Below are 20,584 nucleotides of genomic sequence, written 5' to 3'. Positions count from 1 at the left end.
GGGCAGTCCTACATTGAGTTCAATGCTGACTGGCAATTCCTGCAAAAGCTGCTGCTGCCAGACTGTATCGGTCTCTGCCTTTCCTTTGAATTCATCAGCCTGCTACATGGGCAACAGCTTGTTCTCCATACCGTACTGCCCAGGCTCGTGTATCTAGACAGCTAGAGCACAACGTTCATGTTCGACCCTGAGTGGCGGAGGCCTTCCTGAACAATGTTACCTTTTCCTCAGCCTATCTTGGTATCATCTGCAAACTTGGCCACAATGCTATCAATTCCATTATCCAGATCATTAATGTATAAAGTGAAAAGTTGTGGTTCCAGCACTGACCCCTGAAACTCCACAAATCACTGGCAGCTATCCTGTAAAGGAGTTCTTTATCCCCCCCCCTTTGATCTACCAATCAGCCAACCTTCTATCTGTGCTAGTACTTTCCCTCTAACACCATGAGCTGTTATGTTGTTTAGCAGCCTGTGTGGCACCTTGTCAAAGGTCTTCTGTAAATTCAAGTAAATAATGTTCCTTTGTTTAACCTGCCTAATACCTCTTCAAACAATAATAACCGATTTGTCAGGCAAGATCTCCCCTACTGACTTAACCGTTTTGTCATATACTTCCAAGTACTCTAAAATTTCATCCCTAATAATGGATTTGAAAACCTTCTTACTAGCCACCGACGTCAGGCTAATTTCCAGCCTTTTGTATCTATTTTTTTTTCTACAGAGAAAAAACCCAACAACAAAATGAAGATTTATTTATACAGTGCAAAATAAACAAATCCAATATATAATTCATAACAATAAGAAAAAAAGCACCCAAAACAGAATTATGTAAAATTAATATCCACCCCAACCTCGTCCATTCAAAGCCATTGGTGTTTCTATACTAGGCAGTGATGCAGCCAGTCAGTAAACTCTCGACTACACATCTATAGAAGTTTGTCAAAGTTTTAGATGTCATGCGAATCTTCACAAACTCCTAAGGAAGCAGAGGCACTCACTCACTCTTCCTTCAGTTAGTCCTGACGAAGGGTCTCGGCCTGAAACGTCGACTGCACCTCTTCCTAGAGATGCTGCCTGGCCTGCTGCGTTCACCAGCAACTTTTATGTGTGTTGCTTGAATTTCCAGCATCTGCAGAATTCCTGTTGTTTGCACTTTCTTCATAATTGCATTTACGTGCTGGGCCCAAGACAGATCCTCAAAAGTGATAACACTGAAGAGTTCAAAGAGACTGACCATCTCCACCTCTGATCCTCTAATGAGGATGGGCTCTTGAACCTCTGGTTTCCTTCTCCTGAGGTCAACAATCAGCTCTTTGGTCTTGCTAGCACTGAGAAAGAGCTTGTTGTTGTGGCACCACTCAGCCAGATTTTCTACCTCTCTCATATATGCTGATTTGTCACCACCTTTGATTCAGCCAATGACAGTGGCATCATCAGCAAACTTGAATATGGTATTGCAGCTATGCATAGTCTCACAGTCATAAGTGTAAAGCGAGCAGAGCAGGGGGCTGAACACACAGCTTTATGGTGTACCTGTGCTGATGGAGATTGTGGAGGAAATGCTGTTGCCAATTCAAACTGACTGAGGTCTGCAAGTGAAGAAATTGAAGATCCAATTGCACAAGGAGGTACGAGACCAAGGTCAGTGAATTCTTCCAATTTCAGGTAACCTGCTACTCTTCTTTATCCTTTTTCTTTTCCTGATCTTCCCAGTTCCTCCTATATCCAGTCCATCTGCCCACTTACATAATTTTCCCACTGGACTCCTCCCCACCACGCTTATTTGGTTGCATGCTCCACTACCTTCTCCTATCAGATTCCATCATCTGCAGCCCTTTTTTCCTTCCTCGAATTACCTACAAACTTCTTTCACTATTTGCACTCTTCTCTTCTCACCTATTTATACTGTCTCCCTTCTAACTTTCAGTTCATTGAGAGACAAGGAGACAGCCAGAGGTCCCCATGTTCGAGGTGTGGTGGATGCAGTCTGGAGAGAGCAACTGGTCGAGGAGAGGCAAGATGAAGGGTCCCAACCTGAAATATCGACTGTCCATTTCTCATCACGGATGATGCCCAACCCACTAAATTCTTACAACTATTAATTAGTTGCTGCATTTTAACATTTACCACTTTGACAATCCCCTTGGTCACCTCTGCTAGAAGAATTTTATCAAAATTTTGAGACACGATTTCCCACACTCAAAGCCTCGCTAACTAACCCTAATCAGTTGTTGCCATTCCAAATGCAGGTAGATCCTGTTTCTTGGAATCCCTTCCAGTAACTTGCTTGTCCTTACATTGTTTCTTAATTAATAACATTAGCCACCTTCCAGTTTTCCAGACACCCATGTTTAATGTTATTACCAACATCTCTGCCAAGATCCCAGTGATTTCTTTCCTGGCTTCCCCCAATGACCTATGATACACATAGCCAAGCCCCAAGGCTTACTTTCTTTATGCACTTTAAGACTGCCAGCATATCATTGTAATGTGGATGTGTTTCAAGACACCACGATTCTCTTCTCTGTATACTCTAGCTTCGAAGACTTTTTCCATAAGTACAGATGAGAAATACTCATTTAAAACCTTGCCCATCTCCTGTGGCTCAAATATACAGTAGACAATCACACTGATCCTTAACAGGACCTATTCTCTCCTTGGTTACCACTTTGTTTTTAATATACTTGGAATATCTCCTTTATCTTGTCTTCCATGTTATCTTTTGAATTTTTTTTTGCTTCTTTAATGTCCTTCTTGAGCATGCTCCTACATTCATTATATGCAAGGAATTTGCTTGCTGTCTATACTTCACATATTCCCAAATCCTTTCAACCTTTCCCTTCATTCTCACAAGAACACACTGGTCCTAGACTCTCCCTCGACGGCTTTTAAAAGTCTCTCACTAGCCAAATGTCCCTTTGTCTGCAAGCAGCCTCTTCCAATTAATTTTTGTCGAATCAGATCTTGTCTAATGCTACCAAAATTAGTTGTGTCCTAATTTAGGAATTTAACTTGTGGACCAGTTCTACCTCTTTATAACTCTTTAAAGCCAATAGAATTATTGGCACTGGTCATAAAGCGATTACCCAGTTCCACTTCAGTCTCTTCTTCTGTTAAAATTACCTATGATTATAGAACTATTATTATTACTACAAGATTTGCAATATTCCTACATTTTAGCTCTTCTAATTCTGTTGGGGGGCTAGCGCACTCCAATTACTTCTTATTTGTAACTTTATCCATATAGTTTTACTGGACTATCTTCCAGGAATATCCTAAGTACTGCTGTGATGCTCTCCCCAATTAAAAATTCAACCCACCCTCCCCTCTTACCTCCACTTCCTTGAGTAACCATATAATAAGCCAGCCTTTTATCATTGAGGTGACTGTGCAAGATGGGCTATAGCATTCTGTGTTTGTGTTACAATTATAATTACTTATGCAATCCAAAATGCTGCAGCACAGACTAATAAACTGGATGGAAATGTGGCTCACTTTCCCTATTGTCATTACCTGTCCAGCAGCTCCCAATCTTCTCCACCCCAACGATCCCGGAATTCCTCCGTGTTCATTCCTCCAATCTTGTCAAAATCGCTTTTAAAGATTCCAAACAGACCGAATCCATTCACTTCCCAGTACCCTTAAGGATACATTAAAAACAGAAGTAAGAGCAGTTTTTAGATCATCCACCTCGAGGTCTGCAGAAATACTTGTGGACTAATCATAACCGATATGCAGATCCTTATAGCAATTCAAGCTTGACTGACAAAAGATTGAGGCAAATGTGTTGTCATGGTAACATGAAAGCAATAATATTGGATTGAATTGTCTATTGTCTCTCAAACTTAAGTGCCATAACCTTTTAATAATCTCAATACCTTATATGGCCACGTGAGATTTATAATAAGAAAGAGAAGCAGTTAGGCTCTTTGACCCTTTGTGTCTCTTCTGTCATTCAATAAGATTACAATTCTCTGACTTGAAAATTTTCAGTAACTGAACCTGTGCAGTGCTCCATGCAGGGAAATCCGTGGATTAACTACCCTTTAATGAAGAAATTCCAATCCTTTATTTTGAAGCGGTAACACCTAACTTTAGATACCTTCCAGGTAAAATGGTGTCCCTGCAGCTACCTCGCCAGGTCCCATATGATTTCCGTGTTTTAGTTAAATAACATCTTATTCTGAACTATGGTGAATATAGATCTAGTCTACTTATTCTCCCCTCAACAAAAACAGTCTTATTGAATAATCTGATGATCCTTTGCTGTACTCCCCTTATCCAAAATACATACATCCTTCTTACATAGAGAGATCAGATCTGTATTAACCCTAAGCAAGGCCCTGTATTCTTATATTAAAATAAGGTTCAACATATAATTTGGTGTGCTAATTATTTTTTTTGTAATTCATGTAATACCTTGGTTCCCTTCTGAATACACCTGTATGTAACACAGTATAAAAAAAACTCCACTTCTCTATTTTCATACTAAAGTGTATGACTTCATATATTTTATCTGCCATCTGCTCACACATTCATCTGGTTTGACTATTTTCTTCCTCTGAAGCCTTTTCTCAAAATCCACACTGCATTTGAACTTTGTATCAGCAAACATAGATATTACACTTGTTTCCTCCATCTGCACATGCTATTTGCTTTCATCTTATTCTGTCTACACCTGCTGACTTCCACTGGTTCCAGAAGATATTCAATATCTTCTCCTATGAAGACAGCCAAAAATAAATACAGAAAATACTGGAAGCACTGAGCAGGCCAGGCAGCATCTTTGGAAAGAGTTAATGGTTCATGATGAATTGAGAAAATAAGATAGTTTTAAATTTCAGAGAGTTGGGGAAGAAATAGATAAAAATATGAGAATATCTCTGAAAGGACAACACTGGAGTTGTCATGTGATATTCTGTATACAAAGTCTCCTGGTTTTATGAGCAGTTTGAGGTGCAGGTTCAAGCTATTGCAGAGAATTGAAACTAGGAGAACACTGTAAATCTCCAGCACAGGGCAAAAAGATAACAGACATATAGTCTTACAAGCAAACCGGTGAGTTATAATTCAATAACGAAAGCAAGTTTGTGAAATTGGTGAATTCAATGTAGGGTCTCCTGGATGCAAAGGTCCTGACAGAAGACAAGGGGCTTATCCTCAAGCTGGCATTAGGCTTTGTTGAAACGATACTGGCAAACTCTACCATTTATTTATTCCCCAAAATGTGCATTCTATATGTCTGAAGGGAACCCATATCAACCCTTGCAAAGCTTTTCCTTTTTAATGCGTAGAATCTTTTGCAAAGCGGTTATGGAGGATTACTTGACTTGTGGACACCACTGCAGCAGAGCTTAGTCTTGGCTCCACAAATTCAAAAGGATACAAAATCAACTAGGACATCAACAAGTGCCCGAAATAATTTTTCTCCCTCACCAGTCTATGGAGAAATGAGCCCAATTTCACACTCTTGATGGTACCTAGTCTGTCACCCATGCCGTGGAGCTGGGGAAAATTATACCTGGAACTTTCAGGCTTATGTGGACTGGATGCCATTTTAGGAACTCCCCATTGAGTTAACAGCAGGGGCACATCTTCCACCATTAATCATGCTTTGGAAATAAGCTAACCACAACAGCCTATTGGTCATCAAATTTTTAAATATCGGATGGCACATGCTGAGATTATATCCAACAATGCAAGATCTGCAGCAATTGAGAAAATGATGAAATTCTGGCATTTACTGAGCCTTTCACTTCAACAGTTTGTCCTGCAAATCTTCAAATCAGGCACAAAGAGATTTCTTAACTACCTATCATGAAACTCAGGAGTCAGAGGCTGTAAGAGAACAATAAGGAAGATATGGGGCAATATATCACTTGTCTTGTAAGACTATTTCTAGGCTGTTACACAGTTCTGCAGCTGGAAATATCAACTGCATTGGAAAGTACCAGATTTGATAGTTCATCAATCCAAAGCAGCATTAGCTTCATAACACTTGAGCAAAAATTATTGCCTGCATGATCTGTATGTGAATACAGCAGCCAAACTCATGGATTCCTCCTTCTACCACAATTGATGATGCCCACATCATGAGATTTGCTTTTAAATAATATGTGGCTCTGACTATGGGCATTCAAGGATTGATCCAGAATGTACATAGCCCATTTGGCTTAAGATGACACCAAATCATAGAACTGTATGGCACAGGAACTGATCTTTCAGCCTATAATAACTGTGCCAAGCATGATGCTAATTAAAATTAATTCCACCTTGCACATGATCCATATCTGTTCATTCCCTGTATACTTATCTAAAAGCCTCCAGAACACCACTATTGAATCCACTTCCACTACCACACCTGGTTGAAAATTCCAAGCACCTATCAACCCCTGTGTAAAAAAAAGCCCCGCACATCACTTTTAAACTTTCTCATTCTTACCTTCAAGCTAAGCCCTTTATATCTGATATCTCTACCCTATCTATTGCTTCTCATAACCTTCTATCAGATCTCTGTCAGCCTCTGATGCTCTAGTGAGAAAAATCCAAGTTTGTCCAACCTCTTCTTATAGTTCATACCCTCTAATCCAAGGAGCATTCTGGTAAATCTTCTCTGAACCCTCTTCATAACTTTCATGTAATGGGCCTAATCAAAGTTTCATAAAACGGCATCTTACTTTTATACTGCGTGCCCCAGTGACGCCATAAGCCTGTTTTTACCACTCTAGATACTTGCATTGCTACTTCTGGGGAGGTACGAACCTGGATCCCTCTGTACATCAATGCTGCTAAGAGTTCTGCCATTCATTGTATGCTTACCTCTTACACTTGACTGCCCAAAATGCAGCGTCACTTATTTTTCCAGATAAAACCCCATCTGTCATTTCTCTGTTTCTCTGGCCATAACTATATCTGACCTATATTCTATGTATCTTTTGTTTATCTTCTTCATTGTCCATAAACTAACTGAATTTTGTATGCAAATTTACTAATCTAGTAGTAGACACAGCTATTAACACAACAGTGACAAGTCTCATAGAACTGTTCTTTCAATGATAAACTGCACATCATATGATGGTTACAGATGACCGAAGTATTTAGGCTCACCCATCTAAAAAAATAATTTGCAGAGATCATGATGACATAGTTAATTATCTCTTGAATATTTCCAGCATTTTCAACTCTCTGTTCTACTTAGTATTACATCAGTAATCAAATAGATCACACAGTGAAATTAAAGCAAGCTTTGACCAACAGCCATACGATGACTACTCTGCAGTGTTAGGATGGAGGGAGCGCTGTACGTCAGAGGGTGACTTACCATCAGGTTCACTGGGAGAGCTGCCACAGCCTAGTCGCATCACAATGGGGGCATACGCCAGTTTTCCTTCCATACAGTGCTTTCTAATGTTGTCTATGATACTGACAGGGAAATGGATGTGAAGATCACATAGGAAAAGAATTGTATGGCTGTCCTGAAAGAGAGCAAAACAACATCATGTATTTTCAAAAAAACTCTTAGCCACAGTCTTGGAAATCAAGCAATTAAAGTTAAAAGAATTGATTGAATAAACTAAAAGTTACAGAACTCATTTAAACAGACCAGGTCCATCGAGTCATGGACTAGATCATAATTCTAAGCTGTGGCACAGTTATTGGAATAGAGGTGTGTTTCTCTACTCAGTCATACAATAGATATTTTTTCATCACTGATTGTGGACTCGAGGTCGACTCCAGAGCCCTGAGTGCAGAATCCAGCAGGATGCTTCTCTGCTGCAATGAGTGAGTGCTGAACAGTTAATTAAATGTCCTGTTGTCCAGATCAGATAATAGATCTCTCAAGTGAACATAAAAAACCCATAATGCTATTTGAGAAGATCATGGCAATTGTCCTATTTGCCTCGATCAACATTTATCTTTCAGGCATTATGTGAAAGATCTGGACATTTTTTTTCCCCACTGGAGCACATTGATGAGCACATATGGATTCCCAATTATTACATGACATTACAAATACGTTTTTTTTTATTACAAAATGCTTTAGGACATCCTGAGGTTACAAAGGCTGCCATATGAAAATACTTCTTGCTTTAAAGAGTTAAAACTGGAGTATTCATTCCGTTCATCCAGTATTCTCTCAACAATGTTAACTCCTCTTTGGAGACTAGATTCAATATGTTTCACTAGATCTATGGCAATGCACCTGAAAGACAATTCCTCATTTGTGATTCTTGTCTAGGACGCCAAGCCTCCTAAGCATCGGATCCTCCATACCAGGTGGTGATGCAACCAGTCATAATGCTGTGCATCACACATCTACAGAAATTGCAAGAGTCCTTGGTGACATATGAAATCTCTTGAAAACTCCTAACGAAATAGCAACGCTGGCATATGTTCTTCATGGTCAATGTGTTGGATGCAGGACAGATGCTAGGAGATGTTGAGACTCAGGAACTTAAAGCTGCTCATTCTCTCCACCGCCGATGTCTCAATAAGGACTGATGCATGTTCTCGTGACCTCCCCTTCCTACAATCGAAAATCAGTTCCTTGATAGTCAGAGCAACATGGCATGGATACTGGCCCTATGGTCAACCCAGTCTATTTTGACCAATTTGTCTATCTCGCTGACACAATTTTCTGTGCTCAGCCCATATCTCTTCAAGCACTACCTGTTCTGCATCTGGAGGCACCATTTGTTTTGTACCAACATCATTTTGTGTTTGTAAGCTATTTTTTTGCATCATTTCCTGTGTGGGTTAATTTGGACTTTGATCTGGAGCAAACATGATAGAAAGACATCCATCTCCATCCACTCTTTATTTGTCCTCGAAACAGCAGTGTCTGTGAGTCTTAAGCGTTCTTAATATTGGTAAACACTTAGTAGATATACTTTGAAGGAAGTATTAAGTTTATCGTTCACTACTATTAAGTAATCTTTGTACCAAGAGTCACTCTAGTCCACGACATAGCTATAAAATGTTGCATGTGTTTTATGACCTTGTTTAATGCTGATCGTGAGATTAATTGATATTATTAGTGTACTCATGTGCACAATTATTCTGTATTGAACCTAATGCCTGTTTTACTGTACCTTCTACAGTTTCACAAAATTTTTCTCGTCAAAAACCTTGAAGAAAGTTTCTGGACCTGAGTGATTTTTGAGAAGGTATTTAACTTCCAGCCTAGCTTTGGACACAATGCACTGCAAGGCCTGTAGACTCTCCCTCCATGTACCTATCCAAGTGCTTCTTAAATTAAACTATTGTACTTGCCTCAACCAGTTCCTCTGGCAGCTGATTCCATATACTCACCACATTGCATGGAAAAAGTTGTCCTTTAGGTCTCTTTTAAAAATTCTCCCACCATCATAAACCTATTTTCTTCTCCTCCATCATCTACCTTACCTTGCGTATCATAATTTAACTACTTCTACATGGCTACCACTTAGTCTCCTAAGTTCCAAGGAATAAAGCTTTAACGTTGCCAGCCTCACCCTATAACTCAGGCACTCTGGTGCTGGCATCATCCTCTTTAACCTTTTCCAGTTTAAGCACATCTTTCCTGTAACTAGGTGATCAAAACAGTACTTCAAGCGTGACTTCATCAAAAACTTATACAACAGTAAAACAAGATCCCAACCTCTATACTCAGTAGCTTGACAGATGAAGGACAGCATGCTATATGCCTGTCATAATGGGGGCGCTGGTGGCGGACCCAAATGCAAGACACAGACACTGAAGTACTAGGAACAGGACTAGGTGTGTCAAGCAAGCTAGGGAAGGGGGGAAGAAACGACGCTGGACAGTGACACAGGCCCTGAACTAAACTAGGATTCAGTGCCTGGGCTAGGAGTAGACTAGGAAAGCAGGATCAGGACAAGGAACTGGGAACTAGGAGCCTGGGTATGGACTCCAAGCCAGAGACTGGGCAAGGACCCAGAACCTGGGTCTTGACTCAGGCTCGGACCCCAGAACTAGGCGAGGACATGACATGGATACAGGACTGGACATGGCTTGTGTTCCTCAAGGCTTGGGTTCGGACTCCAAGCCATAGACTGGGCAAGGACCCAGGACCTGGGTCTTGACTCAGGCTCGGACTCCAGAACTAGGCAAAGACATGACGTGGCTACAGGACTGGACAAGGCTTGGATTCTTCAAGGCTTTCCTGGGCAGGACGAGGTACTCCTGTGCTGGGTGAGGCACAAGGAAGGGACGAGACCCCGAAGCCTTGACTTTGTCTTGGGAGAACAGGAAACACAGAACCTTGGTTTTGGCAGAACAGGAGCACAGGTCCTTGGTCTTGGCAGAACAGAAACGCAGAGACTTGGTCGAGGGAGAACAGGAACATGGAACACAGAGCCGGGACCCCTCCTTGGGAACAGGACTTGGGGCCGGGGCTCTACACAGAGTCAGGACCCCTCCTAGGGAGCAGGGTGTAGGGCCGGGACTCATACACAGAACACTGAGAGACACATCTCCACTCAAGGTAATGGCAAACGGCTGGACCTACCCAGCAGAGGCGAGGGCACAAAGAGACGGTTCCCAACACAAGGTAGCGGCAAATGGCTGGACCTACCTAGCGAAGGCGTGGACACAGAGACAGTTCCCAACTCAAGGTAGCAGCAAACAGCCAGACCTACCTAGCAAAGGCATGGACACAAAGAGACAGTTCCTTATCTGGATATAGCAAGACCCTGGTCTTGTCCTGATGGTTGAACCTGACAGCTTTACAGGCAAGGACATAGGCAAAGGTAGCAGGCAAGGGTTCAGAAGGAAGGGGAAGGGGAAGGAACAGTCCAGCCACTGAAGCTGAACCCAGCAGCTATTTATGTAGCCATCAGAACAAGGGAAAACCAGAAAACCTGGAATAAGGAATGATGGACCGGTCCGTGAACCGGAATGCGGACTTCACGGACCGGACCTCGACAGTGCCTTTTACAGCACCCTGTTTACTTGTTGTGCACTTGTAATTCTATGTCCCTCTGTTCCATTACACCCCCTGGTGCCCTACTCTTCAAAGTACAAATCCCGTGCTGGTTTGACTTTCCAAAATGCATTACCTCATATTTATTTCATTTAAAAACACTAGCCCTTGGCCCACTTCTCTAACCGATTGAGATCCACCTGTAATCTATGATAACCTTTTCTACTATCAACAATACCTCAATGCTACGACACACCACTAGTCACCAGCCTCTATTCTGAGAAACAACCTTCAACCACCAAAAATATGTGATAAGTTGTAGTGAAGTTGAAACTTACTGCAGAGATAAAATAAATTTTGAAGTGGAGTAAAATCATATAATTCTCCCACTGATGTAAGACATTCAACTGTTAGCAACTCTAAAATACAAGACCAACAGTTACAATTTTCTGGTTTTTTTTTTTGCTCTGCCACTTCCCTAATAATGATGGCAGAAGATTCACAGGATGTTAAATCTGTTACTTACATTTTTACCTCAGTCAGACTGAGAGTAGGTTATTCTACGCTAAAGTAGATCAATGGGTGCCTGACTATTTTCTTACTAGCATGTGCAACTTCTGCTGAGATCATTGGCCCAGGATCACAGTCCTACTGATTTTCTTTTCTTCCAAGCGTATGGTACTAAAGATATGTTAACATTCTTAGCACAGTCCATTAATTGAATGGCCGCATATTGTAATCATTACTACTCCATTGGGTGGAGTTGTTTGCCATAGCTTGGTCATTGCGTTTGATAATATTTTTGGTTTTATAAACATTTCTACTTTTGGTATGAAATCATTCTATTGGCCTGCCAATCAACCAAACCTAACATTTATCGATTATTTACTTGCAGTCCTTCCACCAAAACATGCGTCTATTTCTTGATATTTTGTTGTCTCTGCTTTCCTTCTTCAAGTACATTCCACATTTTGATGTAAAGAGGTCCTTGCATTTTCCATTCCTACCACAACTTCATCTTCTGCAGCTCTGCAAGATCATTATGTTTCCAAAACAAAAGAGAAAGCAAACATAAAGTCCCAGTTAAACACAGGGGCTGCACTTCTGACAACAGAAATTGTTTCCAAAAGGTGAAAAGATTAAAAGGAATTTCAGAATCAGTACCAGGTTTAGTATCACTGGCATACGTTATGAAATTTGTCAACTTTGTGGCAGCAGTACAATGCGGTACGTAATAATAGAGAGAAAAAAAACATTATTTACTGTAAGTAATAGTTAAATAAGTAGTGCAACAATAGAAATGAAAGAGTAGTGAGGTATTGTTCATAGGTTCAATGTCCATTCAGAAATCGACTGGCAGAGGGGAAGAAGATATTCCTGAATTTAACAAAATAACCCACATCAAGCAGCTGTCAATCGTACAGAAACGATGTATTATTTTCTTAGAAGGAGAGACTGAAGGAATAGAAGAGATATTAATACAGATTGAAGGAACCTATATAAGTATTCCCACTTTAGTTCTTGTATCACTCTTCATAAACTCTTTGACACAGTTTTTGGAGATGTAAATTTTCAAAATGAGAACAGGACCAATGATTCAGTAACATTCTATTACAAAATAAATTCATATGTAGAGAACTATATTAAATTTAAATGTCGATAGAACCGTGCAGTACATCAAAACATTGCTTATCATTGAACAGAGACAACTATCCTGCAAAGTGAAAATGATACGCAAGAAATTATTACCTAGTCAATAATATTAGTTTATTGATCACTTTATCCAAATTAAAAATAAATTAAAATCATTAATCATTTGGTGTAGACACGTCTTAGTATTTTGTATCAGAATTTCTGATTTACAACAATACTAAAACTGTAGCTGAAGTTTCAGAAACAGATGCAAGAAACAGAAATGGATACACATGATCAGTCACAATTTATTTCCCCTGGGTTAGGAAGTCTAAAACTATAGAGTGTAGGTTTAAGCGTGAGCAGAAAGACTTAAAGGGGAGCTGAGGGGTAATTATTTTTTATACAGAGTATTGTGGGCATATGGATCAAGCTGCCAGAGGAAGTGGTTGAGACAGAAATAACTCCAATGTTTGAAAGATATTTTGACAGAAACATAGATAGGACAGGTTCAGAGGTATATGGGCCAAATACAAGCAACTGAGAGAAGCTTAGGCGGCCACTTTGGTCAGCGTTAATGAGTCAGGCCACAGGACTCATTTCTCTGCTGTATACCCCAATGATCACACTCAAGTGTTAAGAGCAGGCCACATTCCATGAGTTAATTTAACTAATATATAACATTGGTTTGGTATCAGAGACAATACAGTCAGACATGCAGTGGCTCTCGGGCAATTCCTCTGAGATGAAGATGACTTGTTCCTACTTCTGACTTAGAAGTGATGGTGAATTTCATTGGTGGTTTCTAGCTGTACTGACAAATGGCACCTAAGATTTGTAAAGTGGTGTGTGTTTTCCAGGTTCCACCTTGCACCTTCATTGCCAGCCAACAGTGTGGTTTCAGAGGGTCTAGTTGGCAGGTACCTTTGTTTCATGGACATTTAGTACAAGTCCTATTCTTTGCATGCTTCAGTAAAAAAGTTAATGGTAACTTGGAAGTCAGTCTCTCAGATACACACACACACACACACACACACACACACACACACACACACACACATCATCCTCAACACAAGAGATTTTCTAGGTGCAGGAAATCCAGAGCAACTCACACAAAATGCTGAAGGAACTCAGCAGATCTGGCAGCATCTATGCAGAGGAATAAACAGTCAGCATTTCAAGCTGAAACTGTTTATCAGGACTATATAGATCTGTGCACTGTGGCTCAACAACTGAGAGCAATTTTGGCTCTGGAGTGGAAACAGTGTAGGTTGAACAGTTTCCCATTCATCCTGGTGATTAGCACCACTCGGCACAAGGCTTGTTGGAGCTGCATTTGCTGAAGCAAGATTGGGAGAGGTTTTGGGGTATTGATATGACCATACTTGACCCAAATCTACACTGAGGTTAGGCGTATAGTCAACCTTTTGGTGTGTCATCTTGCTGCATACATAAAATAGGGGCAAATTTCTGAGAGCAGGCAAATTGAAGAATTCTCTAAAAGCTTCTCAAGTGATCAAGACCATAAGACAAAGGAGCAGAAGTCAGCCATTCGGCCCATCGAGTCTGCTCCGCCATTTTATCATGAGCTGATCCATTCTCCCATTTAGTCCCACTCCCCCGCCTTCTCACCATCAAATCAAAGGCTTAAAGGATTTCACAAGTAAAAGTGCCTTCATGTAATTACTTAGGGCATTGGTGAGACCACCCCTGGAATACAATGTATAGTTTTGGTCTCCTTACCCGACAGAGTATATACTGGTCATAGAGGGAGTGCAGTGAAGATTGAGTAGACTGGTTGCTGGGATGATAGGCCCCATGAAGTGAGGTTGAAGGCTAAATATTAGAATTTAATGAACTCAGAGCTGACCTCATTATAACATACAACATTCTTAGAGGATAAAGAGTGTAGTTACAGGGAGCATATTTTCCTTAGCTGAATTACTAGGCCATTTGGGACCAAGATGAGGAGATATTTCTTCACCTAAAGGGTGGGGCTGGTCAACCTTTGGAATTCTCTAACCAGGATTGCTGTAGAGGTGCACTCATCAATTTCAAAGCTGTGATTTCCAGGCACTAGAAGAGGTATAGAAGAATAAAAGAGAAAATAGTGTTGAGATACATCAGCCACGATCTTGCTGAATAGAATTGGCGCATGGAGTCAAATAGCTTATTTTTCTTCCTATGTTCATGTTTCAAACAGATTACAAACAGGAATATTTATATCATTGTATAGTTTTTAATTGTTATCTCACCCACCAGTTGCCTTTATCACCAGCAGACCAAATATAAAAAGCTTTGTTCTCAGAATGTCAAGGTTTTCTGAATTTGGTTGATCTCAAATGTATCCTAACAGTTTTTCCACGACAAATTCTTTTGAAACATAAAAAACTCACAAAATACTGAATTGATATCGTTGAAACCAAAACAAATAAAAACAGAAACCATTGTCATGTTTGCAAGAGATTCTGCAAATGCTGGTAATCTTGATGAACACACACAGTGCTGGAGGAACTCTGCAGGTCGGGCAGCATTGACGGAAAGAAATAACAGTTGACACTTCGGGCTGAGACCCTTCATCAGTGCTGCACAGGAAGGAGTAGAAGCCAGAATAAGAAGGTGGGGGTAAGGGTGGGCACATGGTCAAAGAGTTGGAGAGCAGCAAAGATCATAGAGGGGGAGCAGTGAGCAAGGATCCCATTGAGCCCCCATTGACGGGAAGATTTAAACTTCTTCAGGGTAGGCATACCTCAAAGAGAATTTGCAGTGGAGTGGACTAGCATTTGTCGAGTTGATTCCTTGTTTGAACCTCCTGGTCCCTTCATTATCATTGTACCGAAACAAATGCTGCCATAACATTAAATTATAACACAAATGAAATATCCCTATTATATTGCATGTTTGCTGCAAGATTCAACAAATCACACCACAGTCACAGCATTTTACACAACAGATGACCATTCACTATTATGCTGCATTGGTTCTCTGTGCAAATATCTCATGAACACGACAATATTTAGACAGTACAGTTCTTGCACCATCTTGCATCCCTGCTTAGTCACTTGTACAAAGCTAGGAATAAGGGTCAGCGCATACAGCGGGGTCAGCATGGGTAATAGAGGGTATTAATATAGACTGTGATGCAGCAGATGGAGACAAAGAGCTACTTTTATGTTGGGGGAAATCTTAAGTTTAAGCTCAAGTTTAATTATCATTCAACTGTATGTGAATACCCATGAATAGAGCCAAATGAAACAGTGTTCCTCCGGGACCAAGCTACAAAACGCAATACCAACAGTCATACACAGCACAAGGCCCATGTAGCACATACCAGTAAACATACAATCACATAAAATTTATATATACTGTAAGATGTCTAGTAAATTAATGATGCATGAGTGTTGTTGGTATGAACAAGCAGATCCTAGCAATCCACAGATGAGTGTACGCATGCATGCACGCAATTCAACTTGTCTTCCACTGAATGGACACAAGAGGGCAGCACTGAGCGGTGCGGCCAGCCCTCAATCTATCATGGATGCCTCACACCACCTCCTGGACTACTGCAATAGGCAAGCCAGTGGCATGAGGCCAAGTCCTTGCTACAACTAAGGCCTTGCAGCTCCCTTACCAATAAACCAGTAAACTAGATTTGCAATATTTTATATTACCAATGTCCAACAGGGTCTTGCAATTGCAAGACAATCACTTACTGTTAGACTGCGCACTACCTTCACACACAGTCTCCAACACCTTTCTGTAACAGGCAGCAACACGGTCTGCACCAAGTGCAGTTTCTCCAGCTCCTCCAACAATGAGCAATACGCTGATGGGGAAGACCTGCAGAACTTGAAATTCTTAATGTCCAGCATCGTCTTACGATCATTTAAAAAGATGTTTAAAAATGACAAAGACACCTTTTGTTGGCCCCAGAGAGGCTGCTGCATCTGAGTGCACCATCATCTTAACAGAACTGACATTAAAACGAAAGTAAAATGAAAAACCACATTAATATAGTGCATTCCTAGATTCATACTTCGATTCAAATATACAAACTCTGGATTAATACAATGCCCACAAAGAAACTGTTATGCAGAAATAGTCCATTTAGTCCAAATAGCTCATACCAGTGTTTATGCTTCACATAAGTTTCTTCCTGATCTGTTAACTTATTTTTCTATTCTTTCCAAAACAATGTAATGGTCTGGCCTACCTTTAAATCTTTATAATTCACCTGAATTAGCAAGATCCACATTTAAATTACTTTCCGTACAATAAATATTTCTCCCAGATTCCCATCTAGATTATTAATGACTGTGTTTCAAGGCAATAATTTAGAAACATTTGTGTAAACTAAGTTAGGAATAATTATCACATGAGACAGAATCAATCCATAAGATTCTGATGTCATACCCATACAAGCTTCTTAAAATGTAAGAGAGCATGAATGAACAATTATATCCTACTTAGCAGCTTTTGTTTCAATATGCAACCAGGAAAATTTGTGCTTAATTACAGCATGTGCTTAACTTCCAATCAGTTTTAATTCAAAGCTATATTTTGCAAGCAATTTATAATGGGAATAACTGCACTCACTATGTTCCTAGACACAAAAATGCATGGTCTTACATTCATGCAATGTAAACACACTTAGCTTCATACAATGAATTCACTGTCTGACATACAGACAGTGCATCTGTACTTCTCAATTCATGTGTGAATTCACATGTGTTTTATGTGTGCTGTACTCAATTCACCCAGTTTTCTTAACCTTGTGCCTCATTTGTAGGCCTAGAATTGAATGGTTGTGTAAACTCTATATCTACACTAAAACTGCACATAAAAGGTACCATATTGTACATCTGTAACAGGTTTGTACAGATATAAAACACTACAGAACAGAAACAGGTCCTTTGGCCCATCTAGTCGAGGCTGAACTATTAATCTGCCTGGTTCCATTGACATGCACTGAACAGTAGCCCTCCATAATGCTCTCATCCATGTACACATCCAAGCTTCTTTTAAATATTTAAATCGAACCCACATCCACAACTTCCACTGGCAGCTCATTCAACACTCTCACTGCCCTCTGAGTGAAGAAGTTCCTGCTCGTTCAACTTTCATTCTTAACTTATGACCTCTAGTTCTGGTCTCACCCGATGTCAGTGAAAAAACCCTATCTATACCATTCAGAATTGTGTACATCTTTATCAAATCTCCTCTCATTCTCCTACACTCTAGGAAATAAAGTCCAGACCTATTCAGCGTCTCCCTATCACTCAGGTCCTCAAGTCCTGGCAACATCCTTGTAAATTTTCTCTGCACTCTTTCAGTCTGTAGGTAGGTGACCAAAACTGCATACAACACTCCAAATTAGGCCTCACCAATGTTTTACACAACTTCAGCATAACATCACAACTCCTGTACTCAGTACTTCGTGCCGAAAGTTTTCTTCATGACCCTGTCTATCTGTGATGCCACTTTCAAGGATTCGTGGATCTCTATTCCCAGATCCTTCAACCTTCTGTACTCCTCAGTGTCCTACCTTGAATTGTCCTCTGAAGGTACAACATCTCACTCTTGTCTGCATTAAAATCTAACTTCAATTATTCAGCCCATTTTTTTCAGCTGGTCCAGATCCCACTGTAATATTGACAGTCTTCCTCACTGTCCACTACACCCCCAGTCTTGGTGTCATCGCAAACTAATACTGATGTTGTCTGCTATTTCAATTCCCAAGTTATTTAATAAATTTAAACCTTTTAAGTTCAAATTCAACTTTATTTTAAAGTTTAATTAGTATTAAAAAACACGAATATAGCCAAATGAAACAGTATTCATTGGGTGTCAAGGTGCAAAACACATTACCAATCGCACACAGCGCACTGCACGTAGCATAAATAACATGTATGGTTACTATTTCAGAAAAACATACAGTCACAAAGAAAAAAAATATCCTGAAAAGGTCCCCGATTGTCCTGGTCTGGCATGTTCTTCCACTAAGCTAACACTGGAGTGCAGCATCGATGGGAGGGGCAAGCCCCCCAACCTATGGGTATTTGATCCTCCACAATATTCCGCATGGGAATTTAAACTGGAGGTAGCAGTGTTTTTTTTTTACGAGGTCAGGTTGCGAGCTCGACATCGACCCGGCAAGGATGGAGAGCGCGCTTGGGAGCGGTCTCTCACTGGATCGAACTTGGAAATCTCCGTTCTCGAGCCCGGGGCTGATCTCACTGCGCCACCAGCTGACCTAGCACTGATTCAGGAGCATTCAGCAGAGCCCCTACTCTCTCCCACACTGCCTTGGCTCTCCTCCCATGATGGGATAATCCTGCAATACTTAGTGTTCTTAGTATCCAGCAGGGACTTGTGATTGTAAAAAAATACTGCCAAGACGAACAAATGCACCCTCAGTCATACATGTCATGATTTATCCAGGATAAACAGGCTGTAAACCTTGCTGTAATATGGACATTATTGCTCAACTTACTACTACTGGTGAAGGAACAACAGAGGATTCAGCTGCTGGAACAATACACTGTGCAGGAGAAGTGCCATCAGATTTCCTAACAATACCATATCCAACTGCATTCCTGCTCTATACTCATCAATCTCAGCACCTAGAATTTTATTCTTCATAAAAATTGAAATATGGCCCCATTCCAGAAGGCAACCTGCTGTTTAACATCTTGAAACATAATTGTGAACACAATGTGATCTTTCATGACCAAGGTAATTGAGACAATCCTAAATCTGTCCATTTTAGTTTTGAGTGTATAATGAGATTTTTTCCAGAGAATACTGACAAGCATTTTACAAAATAGTCGGCACCACAAACCAAGAAATACATCAAAGTTAACAAAGAAAATGGCAGTAAGTATACATCCTACACTGAATTACCTTGAGAAAAGGAAATTTTCACACGAAGTTGTTGGCAAAGCTTTTAAGTTATAGGGCAGGGAACAGCTGGGAATCATCTTCATCAGAATGACAGAACACTGGTGATATTTGAAAGATATCCATTGTAATGCTTCAATAACTCTGGAAGTAGCACCGATCAGTCTAAGGGAGCAACAACAACCTTTGTGTTGTGGGTTGACTCTACATCAGAACAGGAGGCACTATTTCTTTAGATTGAGAAGCTGATGCCTAGGCACCAATCTGAATATGGGAGGAGGGAGTATAAAACAATACAAGAAAATACAAGGGGGAAGCTGAAATTTAACAACCCATGGATTCCAGGAGAAAAGTACCTGATGGAGTTAATGATTCCTCTTCAATACAAGTTATGGTGACTTGGAAGAATTAAAAAAAAATTTTGAACACTATGTAACGACCTGGGAAAGGTTTCCCTGCTAATGTAATTGTTTCTCTGTAGTGCAGTGTTTGGGTTATGACTCAAGATAACAGGGGCTTTGGAATGTGCACTGGCCAATGAGGGGAGATTTTTTTTTCCTGTGCACGGGCTTTTGTTCGACAGAAGATGGAGAGAGAAGATGCTAGAACGGGGAAGTCGTAGACTGCAGGACGGCGTGGACCTGGAATGGGGTTGGGAGTCGATGCCCGAGGGGAAATCGATGGAGAACGAACAGACGGGAAAACAGTGAGCATTAGACTGTTTCATGAGAATGGACCCTTTTCCTTGTTTGTTTTCCTTACTAACCCTATAGTCAAATTAAGAATTATAAAGCTCAATCGTTTAATTGCATATTGTGTACTGTTTGTTATTTCGTGGTACTGATTTGTAACGGGAACACATCACGCAGCGTCCACCCAAACAAGATTTCTTAAGTTTGGCCAGACCAAAGGCTGTCTTCCCCTGGATTAAGCCGCCAGCTGAACCCGAAGGTTACAACTATATCATTGATTAGGCAACTAAAGCATAAGCTACTTCTTGCTACATCATTTCAAACCTCTAAGAAGACCATATCCAAAGGAAACTCACATATTTAACAAGCAGGACATACAAACTCCTTAACAACAACAACAGAACTCTGAACTCTGTCGCTCCAAGATGTAATAA

At 40.5% G+C, this 20,584-nt stretch overlaps 1 protein-coding gene across 1 annotated transcript in view; it reads right to left on the bottom strand.

Moving 5' to 3' along the window:
• Nucleotides 1-20,584, bottom strand: part of LOC140205083 (N-acetyl-beta-glucosaminyl-glycoprotein 4-beta-N-acetylgalactosaminyltransferase 1-like) — an 872,662-nt gene that overhangs the window by 9,177 nt on the left and 842,901 nt on the right. The window contains exons 18-19 of the mRNA XM_072272248.1: nucleotides 7,324-7,477; nucleotides 3,516-3,642 (exon numbers count right to left, since the gene is read on the bottom strand). Of these exons, the coding sequence (XP_072128349.1) occupies nucleotides 3,516-3,642; nucleotides 7,324-7,477 (281 nt within the window). The remainder of the gene's footprint in view (nucleotides 1-3,515; nucleotides 3,643-7,323; nucleotides 7,478-20,584) is intronic.

Source organism: Mobula birostris, chromosome 11 (genome assembly GCF_030028105.1).
Source record: "Mobula birostris isolate sMobBir1 chromosome 11, sMobBir1.hap1, whole genome shotgun sequence".
NCBI lineage: Eukaryota > Metazoa > Chordata > Chondrichthyes > Myliobatiformes > Myliobatidae > Mobula > Mobula birostris.
The sequence above is the reverse complement of the archived record's forward strand: the minus strand, read 5'-3'. Positions and strand labels throughout refer to the sequence as shown.